This window comes from Triticum dicoccoides, chromosome 1B, assembly GCF_002162155.2.
Source record: "Triticum dicoccoides isolate Atlit2015 ecotype Zavitan chromosome 1B, WEW_v2.0, whole genome shotgun sequence".
NCBI classification, from domain to species: Eukaryota; Viridiplantae; Streptophyta; class Magnoliopsida; order Poales; family Poaceae; genus Triticum; species Triticum dicoccoides.
Genome location: NC_041381.1, coordinates 447,515,736 through 447,527,880, shown reverse-complemented (window position 1 = coordinate 447,527,880; position 12,145 = coordinate 447,515,736). Strand labels below are relative to the sequence as shown.

Here is a 12,145-nt window from a genome sequence, read left to right as displayed (position 1 = left end):
AACGGGGCTCACGAGACCCACTAGCAGTCACTCAGGGTGGGTCCCAGGGCCAGCCACGTCAGCGGCGGTGCCGGAGCAAGCTCCAGCGACCATTTCCGCGACGGAGGGGCTCGGGCCGGTGTCGGATTTTGCCTACAGGGCACCATTTGGAGTGTGCGACGGCGCGTTCGAACGGGCTTTCAACGCCACGTCGATTGGTGGCGGTGGTGCGGCCGGGTGTGGCGCGTAGCGATGGCGGCGACCACCTAGGTGGACGCCGGAGCTCGGGCCTCGACGCATCCGAGCATAGAGAGCACGGGAGGCGTGTGCGTGTGCTTGTTGGGCTCCTGCAAGCACCAGGAGCACGATGTCGTTCCCGGACGGGAGTCGGGATGGCTATGGTCGCAACGGCGAGGCATGGCCACGACGGCAAGCTCGGGCACGACGGCGGTTACGGCTACGCGCGATGGGGGACATCGCTAAGGGAGGGGAAAGGAGCGGCAGGTCACCGGGTGGCACATAGTTGCCGGGGAGGGTTTAGTGGCTGTAGAAGGTGACAAATTCAATGTCGAACGCCGGCGGGTCCAGAGGAAGAAGACGGTGGCGATCTAGCGATGCAGGGGATCCCAGGTTCGTCTTGTGGCAGCAGTCGACGCGGTGGAGCAGGTCGGAGCTAACGGGCACGATGGCGCGGCGCGGGGAGGTAGGTGGCTACGCGAGCAAGCTGGCGACGGTGATGGCCGAGGCAGCCATGGCGGGAGAGGAAGGAGCGGAGCGAGAGGTCCAGGGCGTCGGTGCTGGCGGTCTCATCCCCCCACGGCCGTCTGTAGCGGCACGGGCGACGAGGTGGCTCGGCGGGGATGGGCGCGTGAGCGAGCGCTCGGCCGCGTTCAACAGGTGGAGGACGTCGGGGGAAAGCAGGCTGGGCCAGGCACATTGCACAGTGGCCTTTCTCCTTTTCTTTCTAATTATTTTTCTCTTTTGCATTTCTTTTTAGTACCAAATGAGTTTTGTAAAATATGGAACTTGGCCACTTAATTACATTGCAATATTTGGCACTGCCATAAAAGGTTTGGGGGATATTTGAATTAGTTTGAATTTTTCATAAATAAAAAAACATTTAAATATGCTGATTTGGCACTGTTTTAATTGCTAGAGCCCTTTAAGCAAATAAGTGAACAAACCAAAAAACCGAAAAAATGCACCTCCCTTTATTATTAGATTCAGATAGATATATGAATAGAAAGTCTGTAGGTGCGGAAGTATCTTTTTCTACTCCTGGGTGCAAATGCACCCAGGATTTTTTTAATAGTAAAACGTGAAAAGTTAGTAAACAAATTTGTTCCGTTCTTCCGTTTTCTAATCTCTGTCTACTGCAACCCAAATAGAACACCAAAACTGGCTAGATTTTCTCATGAACTAGCTAGGATAGCTAAATTTTCTCATGAACTAGCTAGGATAGCTAGATTTTCTCCTCCATATATCTGGATGGACACCGTCCTGGATGTGGTTATTCCTCTTGTTGCAAGAGATGCTACGATGAATGAATAAAGGAGGGATAATTGTCAAAAAGAACACAAAAATTGCATGATGCACAAAGGTACAAGGCTTAAAGCAGAATCTTCAAAGCTAAACCAATTTGACATGATTAGTTCCCTAAAAAAAATTGACATAATTAGTTTGAAGAGCCATACGATGCGGCTTTGGACAAGTCTTTCAAAACAAAAATTGACAGCCTTCTGATCCTTGGCGAACAATTTCTGAACTGCAAGAGAAGGGCAAGCAAGCTAGCTACAAGAATGTATTTTACAACAATGGCAGAAGCGATCCAGAACAGGGCCTTGTATAAGTTGGGATTGTGTGGGGTGATCCAAATGCACTCAGTTCCCCACGCTCAGCCACAGGAACGGATGCAGCATTGTTCCCCACGCTCAGTTCTGTGCTAACTCCATCTGCAGTAACCATGCCAGCAACTGCATCCGTCTAACCTCGCATTGTACAGTTTTGGACTTGTAGCAGGGAAAAGAAGACAAAAGAAGGATACTGAACCGGCCAGAAACGCTAGCGATGTCACTCCTGGAACACAGATAAGCACCGGGGAGAAGTTTTACAACTTTGCATGAGCTTACTTTTCTTTCTTCGGAGAAAGAACATCATATGTACATACCTCTTGTTCGCGGTGATGAGAACGCAGGCAAACCCATCATGTTACACAATATGTGAGCAACAATAGGAGACACAAGATTCCCTGCAGTTTTTTAGGCCAAAAGTTGATCAATATGTCATGTTTGTGAAGACAAAATTAAAGTACACTTTCAGTCAAAACATATGAACTAGCTCATCCATGCAGCATGTTACCAAGCGAAAAGGCATGGCACTTAGTACAAGTGAAATTTCATTTTTTCCCTAACCAGTTCACAGGGCATAAGCTTAGTGAGTGCCATAGCAGAAAGATAAGAGTAAATTTATCAGAACAACTCCTGTTCTCAAGAAACTTTTCTTAGTTCATAACAAGGCCATCACAAACAACACGGCTTTTGTATCAGCATCACTGTTGTAGGTAGCAAACCACACCTTCTACGATTTCACCTGAACAAACATTTGTGGGGGCCATCATCAACCACACGACCGTTACGGGGCCAGAGCAACTTCGTAACAGTGCCGTCAGGTTTGTCTCACTAACTACCGAGTCACGCTTTTCAACTCTCTTGAAAACCTACAAAGCATAATTTCTAACGCTGACACAGATGAAGTCTGGTTTTACAAAACTAATCCTAAAAGGGTGTAATTATTTGATAGTTTGCCAAAATATATGGCTTCACAAAATTAGACTATCATGTTGGATCAGCAGATGGGTTTAATGAGCACAATATTTTCAATTGTGTTTATAAATTTGGTCCATGTGGGAAACCCAGTTTCTAAATTCCAAACCTTGCATGGTTTAGTTCCATATTGTCGAAGTAAGGCAGGAAAGAGCAATAAAAGTTAGCACACTTGTCATTCCTTAAAACTTGAAACACATGGCACAAGAGAGGTTTGGCTACTCACAAGCCAAACACATGGCCGCATGACTTGAGACACAAGGCAGACAAGCCCCCCTTACTTTTCTTGAACCATGCCCCCTCACAGCAAAATGAATGTGATTCAAACAGTTGAATTGTAGGCTTAATCTATATTAACTCTGTCAGTTAATGCTAAGTGCACACTAGGACCCAAATTGCGTCTCGTCCCATTCTTCCTCGTTATTAATCTATGTTGGGCATTACAGTGCTAAACATCATCCTCCCTCTATGCATGCATTGATAAGGAAGGTGGGCAGAATCTCTAAACCGTTGCCACAGCCCACAGAGATCTCCTGCATGGGGCAGCAACAATGTTTGCGGCGGCGTTTTCCATGCAAACACTTTCTGCATCCTCAACGTACGAGCATTGCATTGCTTTGTTTTCAACAGCATCCTTACTGTAAGTTTTTCAAGAGAAAGTAGCAGTAAGAAGAGGAAAGTTCTCAAGAAGAACTTACTATACGGTTCATGTCGAAATGAAAGCAATGCAGTGCTGGAACACCATGGATGCAGAGGACACAGCAAGCAGTCAAGTGGATAACGCTACCAAGAAACCTGTGTCAATGGTTTGGAGATTCCACTCACACTCCTCAGTGAAGATGAGAAGGGACGATGATGTTTAGCAGTGCCAGGGACGGAGCCAGAAAAGTTGTATGAGGGGGTGCAATTGTTGCTGCATCATTGTTGGGGAGGGCCAGAACAGCTAAAATACAATATTTTGCTGCCAAAACATCATATTAGTAGCTCTAACAGTGTTGTTTTATCATTGTTGGCCTGGGCCATGGCCCCAGCTCGCCCCCTACTGCCTCCGTCCCTGAGCAGTGCAGCATCCCAGCAGAGAATAACAAAGAGGAAGAAGTTGTGAGGCCAAAATTCAGGTCCTGGACTTGGACATCTCCTGCTCCTCGAGTACCACTAGCTTACAAAAACTGCTACAATCAACAGCCCTAATACATTAATATTTGACTCGCTGTTCTGATTTGATCACCCAGACACCCACTAGTAACTGACAGAGTTAATACAAATTAAGCACAATATACAAATATTTGAAATTTTGAATTGCATTCAGTATGAATTAACAGATAAGCAAGGTTCAGGAAAATTAAATGCACTTGAACTGCCATGTAGCGCCACATCAGAGAGCTCAGCCACGAATCTTAAGGCACGAATACTGAAAAGTCACCAAGAGTACACAAGTTTGTGTTTAACCAACGTTCTTTCAAGCCATGCCTCCCAAGTTGGGATCGAACCAACTTTACATTACCAAAAGGGATTAAACCAACCTTGTGCTAGCAATTTGGGACTAGGAACTACAAACTTTGGAATATAGAGGCTAATACTTCAGAAGTTAATCTGACTAGCATTTGCCGCAGCACGAACTAGGACCAACGGCAAGTAAACCTAACATCTCTAAAAAAAAGCTAGAAATATAAGAGCTAATTGGAAGAGTACTAGGAAGGTATAAGCAATAGTGACGAATCAATGATATAGCTGAAATAAATAAACCCTCAATTTTCTGTTTTCAAAAACAAAAAGGGAATTAGTAGGACCTGTTCGGATGAACAAAAATGCAGCATACCACCCGAAAATTACAGTGTAGCCTAATTGGACACCTGAGAATGGAAGAAAAAAGTCATGGTAAGTTCAACAAGGGAAGGAAAAGGTGTTCGCAAATGGTGAAACCAAAGTAATTGTGCAATCTCTGATGATAAGTTTCAAAAAATACGTGCAGAACTACGGACAAACAGAAGACTAATGTGTGTAATATGACGAGCTATCAAAAAGTCAGAATGAATATAATCTGTACCAGCAATCACGATTCCCTAACACATATAGTATGTGAGCTAAGAAATGATTCTTATAAATGAACGCTACGAAGGAAGTAAACACTAAATAGCATGACAGAATAAAGATATCACATTCATATTTGAAGTACAATTAATTGTTTTGACAACAATTAGGCATGTGCAGTGTTACTCGCCCTATAAATATATAACGTATAACATGATGCTCCAAATGTTTAGAAGGGACCATTTGAGACCATGGTGTGACTAAATAAAATGTAACGGAAAAAGATAGGATCTTATACAAGCGACTGCTTGCACTTTGGAAGGGACATTGGAATATACCAAAACATTCTTCGATAGATCACAGGTGCAGGCATAAAGGACACTCTAGCATGTAAATTTAAATCATGGGCTCTTCTTAATTTCCCATGCTATCAATGAAGTTATACGGAGATTGTACAGCATTAAAGGAGAAAATCAGATGGTGCGAAGAAAAATACCAACAATCAGGAGAGATCTCATAAAGTTGCATCCTTGTTGGTGAAGTTCAAACAAGTGATTTAGGTGTGCTGTGAACAGAAAGACCCAGTTACTAACTGAGAGTAACACAAAACATAAAGGTAAAACTGAATGTGGTCATGCACCATTTCTAAACTCATACACCAATTGCAAGTTAGAAAAGGACGAATTGCATAAATTAGCTGAAGGATTTGTGCCAGGCTGGTTCCTTCGAAGTGAAAACTGGTGCAATATATTATACCTATTTACCTAGGCTGAAGAAGATTGGACTCAGAAATATAATGTTATACATTTTGAATCCTCCACACAGAAGAAGAGGTATCATGCACGCCCTGAAAACCAGCTCCTCCGTAAACGGTGCCTGGTCAAAAGATCATCCTCAAATAACATCGCCGAAAATAGAAAATGACTCTGTGTTCTCACTTTTCAGTTGTAACAATAATACAAACAGTGGCAGAGGGAGAATGGAGCTAGCAGGGGTCATGGCCAGCAGAAGTACTGGTCCAAATTATATTTTAGGTGCCGATACTTGGCCTTCCTTGTGAAATATAATGGAATTGCATTGCTTATCTGATCCCCATAACCACTGATTCATGGCTCTGCTTGCATTCTAATGTTAACAACTTGCACACATGAACTTGTTAGCTGATAATGTAGTCCTACAATTAGATGTTCAGTTAATAATCCCACATTCACTGACAGTAATACTATGTGACATTTCCACATCATCCAATAGGCAGTGTCAAATAATGGTATCAAAGGGAATGAGAACAAACCACTACGTAGTTCCGCCACACCATTACATCCTGTAAGGAGGTTTGCATCCAGCGAGCAAGCTTGTCGGTGCAGCTGACTCCCACCCCATCATCATCCGTGCCACACGAGCTTGACATGGCCCAGAGTCTTGCGATGAATGACCCAGCATATACTAGGGATGTAAGGAGAAGTGGAATCACTACTGCCTCGAGCTGATCCATCAAAGCATTTCAGTCCAAGCATTAGAAGCTCACCACTTATTAGTGTATAGTATAATCAGAAGCAAAAAATGGTAGTAATCGAGATACAGCTTCATTACCAAGTGATCGCTACGAATGCCGAACACCGCGAGCGCCATAGACGAGTCGCTCAAGTTCCATACCTGAGAGGTAGCAAGATAGATTAGGGGATTTGAGATTCCTTCCGGGTATCAAACACTAGGGCTTAGATGGGGACTGGAAGGGGAGAAAGGGGCACTTACGCCTAGGAGAGCCGCGGTGGCGAGGACGGAGGCGGCGGAGGACACGGCCGCGCACACGAAGCGGCGGTGGAAGAAGGCGCGGAGCGAGGTGGCGGGCGGGAGGCGGAGGAGGAGCGTGGGGGCGTATAGGACGGCGACGTACGAGACGGCCATGGCGGCGCACGCTGCCACCGCAGCCTTCCCAGGTATCGCTGGCGGCGAGGCGGGGTGGGAGCCCGCCGGCGCCGCCATTAGCTCCGGCGAACTGGTTCTACGCGAGCTGATTTGACGGCGCGGGAGCTGATTTGGCGGCCGTGCTGTTACACGGCGCGCAGGACTCCGACCACTTGGGGCAGATCGCGGGCGTGGCTTCCGGCACGGAAGCGGCGGCGCTCGGTCGCGGACTGGTTGAGTTCAGCAGAGGCGCCGGTGCGGCTACTTGGACTTGAATTTTCTTTTGTGTGTGTGCTGAACTTGGACTCGGGTTTGTGACTATCGTCAGGTCGTGTTGCTGCTGCTGTGTAATCTGTAATGTGATGTTTTTTGGGTTACATCAGTGTGTAATGTAGATGAACTATACTACTCTACCAATAGTAACTTTTTGCTAAGTTTGGATCATGGACGCAAAGTTTGGGCATGAATTTTGTATAGAAGATAAATATGTGAACCATTGGTAAAAAAATAATCTAATTTCAGCACAAAATGGGTCGTTCAAGCGCAAGGTAAACTTTTTTGAAAAAACCCAATATGTGAACCATTCATATATATAAAGAAAACAAGTTGTTGAGCTGATTATGAAAAACTGGGCAAAGACAAATAGAAAGGCCACGCGAGCGTGGCCCTGCCACTTAACCAACGACAGAAAATGACAGACAAGAAACACACCATTGAGCACATCTCACCAACACACAAAGAACATGCTAGAGAAGAAAGTCCTCAACCGTAATTATCCTTCACACACCCTTCATTGAGGAAGCTAGATCCGGTGTGACACGCCTAAAAAAGGATGAGATGACCATTTTTAGGTTCCCGAAGGAGCATAACTGCATAAAGACGCTTTGCAAAAGCATCGTACCACCATACCACAAGCGCCAATGCCTCAAAGGGAGGATAAACCAAAACCGTTGTGGGAGGAGCGGACCTCGACCGCCTCAACTTATGTGTAACAAAAGAACGTGTAGGAGAAATCTGGTTTTTTTACAGTCGTAGGAGAAATTTGTTGTGCGGTCAATATTCACCCTATTTGATGAGTTGTTTTGCTTTTGTCATCCTTTCACAAGTTTAGCAACAACACACGACTTTTAATCCAGTTAATATTTATCCCAGTTTTTTCTGCAACAACTTAATTTTTATCCAAATCAGACCCCATTTTTGCTTCTTTTCCTAGGTGCTCACATTTGTTATTCTACTCAAGGGCTTTTCTGTCAAATTTCCAGCAGTAACGAATCTTTTTAATGTATATTTGTAATTTTTTCCTTTTTGGTTTTTTCTCTATTGTGTGACTTATAAAATGTTTGCTTCATTTTAAAATAAACCATCGCGTATGTTCAAAATTTTCATCGCGTTTTTACAAAATGTTCCGGTTCCCCATGTATTTTTATAAAATGTTTTGGCTCGTATCTTGAAAATGTTTTTCTAATTCATGAACATTTTAAAAACTGTTTTTAACACCCGAATGAACATTTTGAAATTGTTTATAAAATGGTCATCATGTTTTTTTTCTGTGCTTTAACACAAATCATTTCAAATGGAGAATGAGACGAGCCTTTTCATGCCATCTTCCAGCTGCATGGTGTTAGACTATGTATAGCTTCTGTACCTATGTACGTATATGGTACATATTGTAACACAACCATTATATAATGAGATAAGCCACCCCTAGAGGGGTGTGCTGGTTCCCCAAAACTTATTGTCTTACATGGTATCACGCTAGGTTACGATCGCTTCCGCTTCTAAACCCTAATACCCGCACCGCCGCCGCAGCCGCCGCCGCCTTCACCGCCGCCGCCGCGCCACCGATCGCGCCGCCGCCATGTCGAGCGCCGCCACCACCGGTTCCACTGCTGCGGGCTTCCTCCCGGCCTCTCTTGCGGCTCTGCTCAACCTCCCGCTCGATGCCGTCTCTGTTCCGGCTCCGATCGGGACAAGGAGCATCGGCTCCGTCTTCTCCACGCCGTCGGCGCCCTCGCTTGGGCGTGACCTCGTGGTCCACACCGCGGCGCCGCCGTCCGCTGCGGACTCCGCAGGCATCGTCCCGCCGCTCCTGCCGCAAGCGGATCACACTGCCCCGCTGGCGGGGTTGGCGGCGTCCGCCCCGGCCGCGGGCCTTGCGGCGTCCGCACCGGCCGCGAGCTTTGCGGCGCCCGCCCTGGCTGCGGTCCCGCCTCCTCCCGCATCAGCTTCGGTGCCTCCGGCTGCCTCCATGGTGTTTGCACCCCAGGCAGCCTCCTCGATGGGATCGTCTTCGCCGCCGCCGTTTCACTTCGGTCATCTCATCACCATCAAGCTCTCCGCCGACAACTACATCTTCTGGCGTGCCCAGGTTCTCCCGCTCTTGGGGAGTCACTACCTGCTAGGCTACGTCGACGGATCGCTTCCCTGCCCACCCGCGCTGGTAGACAGCATGCACGGTCCGGTCTACAATCCGGCCCATCGCGTCTGGACGGGGCAGGACCAGGCGAACCTCTCCTCCATCCAGGGGTCGCTCTCGCCGGCAGTTGCCGGCCTTGTTGTCTTCGCGAAGACGTCTCATGAGGCCTGGACCATCCTTGAGCGCACCTTTGCAGCGCAGTCCCAGGCTCGTGTCTCTGCACTCCGTCGTCAGCTTGGAGAGTGTCAGAAGCTTGACTCCACTGCCACTGAGTTCTACAACAAGGTCAAGGGCCTCGCCGACACATTGGCCTTCATTGGACAGCCCCTCACCGACTCCGAGTTCAACTCGTTTATTGTCAATGGTCTTGATGAGGAGTATGATGCCTTAGTCGAGATCATCAACGAGCGGGGCAACTCGACACCCATGCTGGCACACGAGGTTTTCTCTCGGCTCCTTCTCACTGAGCAACGGGTCGAGACTCGCCGCACCAGGGGCACTGGCTCCCTCTCGGCCAACGCCGCCACCAAGGGTGGACGCTCTTCTTCATCACCCCGGTCTCCCTTGGGGCTGCCACCGTCGCCCGCCTCGGCCCCCCCACCTACTGCGACCTTACCGGGGGCTGGCGGTCCACGTGTGTGTCAGCTTTGTGGCCGCGATGGGCACTGGGCCTCCAAGTGTCATAAGCGCTTCCAGCGAAGCTTCCTTGGTCTTGGCAATGACGGCAAAGATACACGCAACAATGCCCGTCAGGTCGCCATGGCTGATCGTCCCGCGCCGCAGAAGCAACAGGGACACACTCAGTCCTACTCCATCGATCCACACTGATACATGGACTCTGGGGCGACAGAGCATCTAACCAGCGAGATGGGGAAACTTCACACTCGTGAACCCTATCATGGCTCCGACAAGATCCACACCGCCAATGGAGCAGGTATGCACATCTCTCATATTGGTCAAGCATCTCTTCTCACTAGACATGCCAATAGGAGTCTTCAGCTTCGCAATGTTCTTCGAGTTCCATCTGTGACCCGTAATCTTCTTTCAGTTCCTAAACTCACACGTGATAATAATGTGCTTTGTGAATTTCACCCTTTTGATCTTTTTATTAAGGATCGGGGCACGAGGGACATTCTTCTTAGTGGGCGGTTGTGCCAGGGCCTCTACCGTCTGGAGCATCCTGGTGTCGCTCGTGTTTTCAGTGGAGTTCGGGTCTCTCCGTCACAGTGGCATGCTCGTCTTGGTCACCCGGCCACACCTATTGTCCGTCATATTTTGCGTCGTCATGAGCTTCCTAGTTTGTCTAGTAATAAAGATGTAGCAGTGTGTGATGCTTGTCAGCAGGGGAAGAGTCATCAACTTCCTTTTTCGGAGTCCAGTCGTGAGGTGAAACATCCTTTAGAACTTGTGTTTTCAGATGTATGGGGTCCTGCTCAGACTTCTGTTAGTGGTCATAATTACTATATCAGTTTTGTTGATGCTTATAGTCGCTTTACCTGGCTTTACCTTATTAAACGCAAATCTGATGTGTTTGATATTTTTGTTCAGTTTCAAAAACATGTTGAACGTCTTCTCAAGCACAAAATTGTTCATGTCCAGTCAGACTGGGGGGGCGAGTATCGCAACCTCAACTCTTTCTTTCAGTCGCTTGGGATAGCTCATCGTTTAGCATGTCCACATACACATCAGCAGAATGGTTCAGTCGAACGTAAGCATCGTCATATTGTTGAAGCTGGTCTTACTCTTTTGGCCCATGCATCTGTTCCGTTTCGGTTTTGGAGTGATGCTTTCACCACTGCATGCTTTCTCATCAACCGTACTCCTACTCGTGTTTTAAACATGAAGACTCCCATTGAGGTTCTCCTTAATGAACAACCTGATTATACCTTTCTCAAGGTATTTGGGTGTGCTTGCTGGCCGCATCTTCGTCCATATAACAAGCGCAAGCTTGAGTTTCGTTCTAAGAAGTGTGTTTTTCTTGGCTATAGGTCTCTTCATAAAGGTTACAAATGTCTTCATGTTCCCACTAATCGTGTCTATATATCTCGGGACGTCGTGTTTGATGAGCATGTTTTTCCCTTTGCCAACCTTCCTGTGTCCACTGTCGAACCACCATCCCTGCATTCATCCTCTGTTGCTTCTGACCAATTTGATGATGTTGCATACTCTCCTTTGCTGTTACCTAACCATGGTGCAGGAACCGGACGTGGAGCTCGTTTGGAGCTGTTGGAGGATTCACCATCATCATCGTCGTCTTCTGGTGGGCACGTCGATCGCCCTATGTTGCATGGCATCGATTCGCGTGCCCATGCATGGTCACCCGACGAGCCCGTCGCGCCGAGCATCTCCACTGCTCGGTCCGTTTCGCCAGCGGCCGCCGAGTCGCCCGCGGCTCGGCCCGTCACGCCGTCTTCGCCTGCGGCTCGGCCCGTCACGCCGTCTTCGCCCGCGGCTCGGGTCCTCACGTCGCCTTCATCAGCGGATCGGCCCACGACACCGGCCGCGCCACGGCCCACTATGCCGAGCTCGCCATCGGCCCGGTTTGTGATGCCGGAGTCGCCAGCTGCTTCGTCTGCTCTGCCGGTTTCGCCGGTGGGTCGGCCTTCTTCGCCAACCGAGTCCGAGGCTACCGTGACTGGCTCCTCGTCACCGGCTGACTCGTCAACGTCGCCGTCCTCCAGCCCGTTGCAGGCTGCTCCGTCGACCTCGGTGGTTCCTGTGTCCCGACCACATACACGCAGTCGCAGTGGCATTTTCAAACCTAAGGAACGTAAGGATGGTACGGTTGCTTGGTTGGCTGCTTGTTTGGCTGCTTGTTTGGCTGCTGCTGTTGCGGATCCATCTTCTGAGCCTCGCTCATATCAGGCTGCCCTGCGCATTCCACATTGGCGAGAGGCTATGGAGCAGGAGTTTCATGCTCTTCTTCGTAACAAGACATGGACTCTCGTTCCTCCACCACCACGGGTAAATGTTATTGACTCAAAATGGGTAT

At 48.1% G+C, this 12,145-nt stretch overlaps 1 protein-coding gene across 1 annotated transcript; it reads right to left on the bottom strand.

Moving 5' to 3' along the window:
* Positions 1-1,580: 1,580 nt before the first annotated feature.
* LOC119340357 (CAAX prenyl protease 2-like) lies at positions 1,581-7,040 on the bottom strand. Its single transcript, XM_037612270.1, has 8 exons — positions 6,585-7,040; positions 6,423-6,485; positions 6,124-6,315; positions 5,597-5,708; positions 5,329-5,397; positions 4,592-4,654; positions 2,147-2,227; positions 1,581-2,055 (listed from the first exon to the last, which is right to left on the bottom strand). Exons 1-8 carry the CDS (start codon positions 6,813-6,815, stop codon positions 1,922-1,924), a joined length of 945 nt encoding a protein of 314 aa, XP_037468167.1. The 5' UTR covers positions 6,816-7,040; the 3' UTR covers positions 1,581-1,921.
* Positions 7,041-12,145: the final 5,105 nt, after the last annotated feature.

What these genes read in the sequence shown, in the direction of transcription:
- LOC119340357 (XM_037612270.1), bottom strand. Translation starts at nt 6,815, where the DNA reads ATGGCGGCGCCGGCGGGCTCCCACCCCGCCTCGCCGCCAGCGATACCT. An exon ending in GAGATCTCTCCTGATTGTTG is followed by an intron (nt 4,655 to 5,328) that starts GTATTTTTCTTC and finishes TTCCATTCTCAG; the next exon opens with GTGTCCAATTAGGCTACACT. An exon ending in ATTTTTGTTCATCCGAACAG is followed by an intron (nt 2,228 to 4,591) that starts GTCCTACTAATT and finishes AAAAAACTGCAG; the next exon opens with GGAATCTTGTGTCTCCTATT.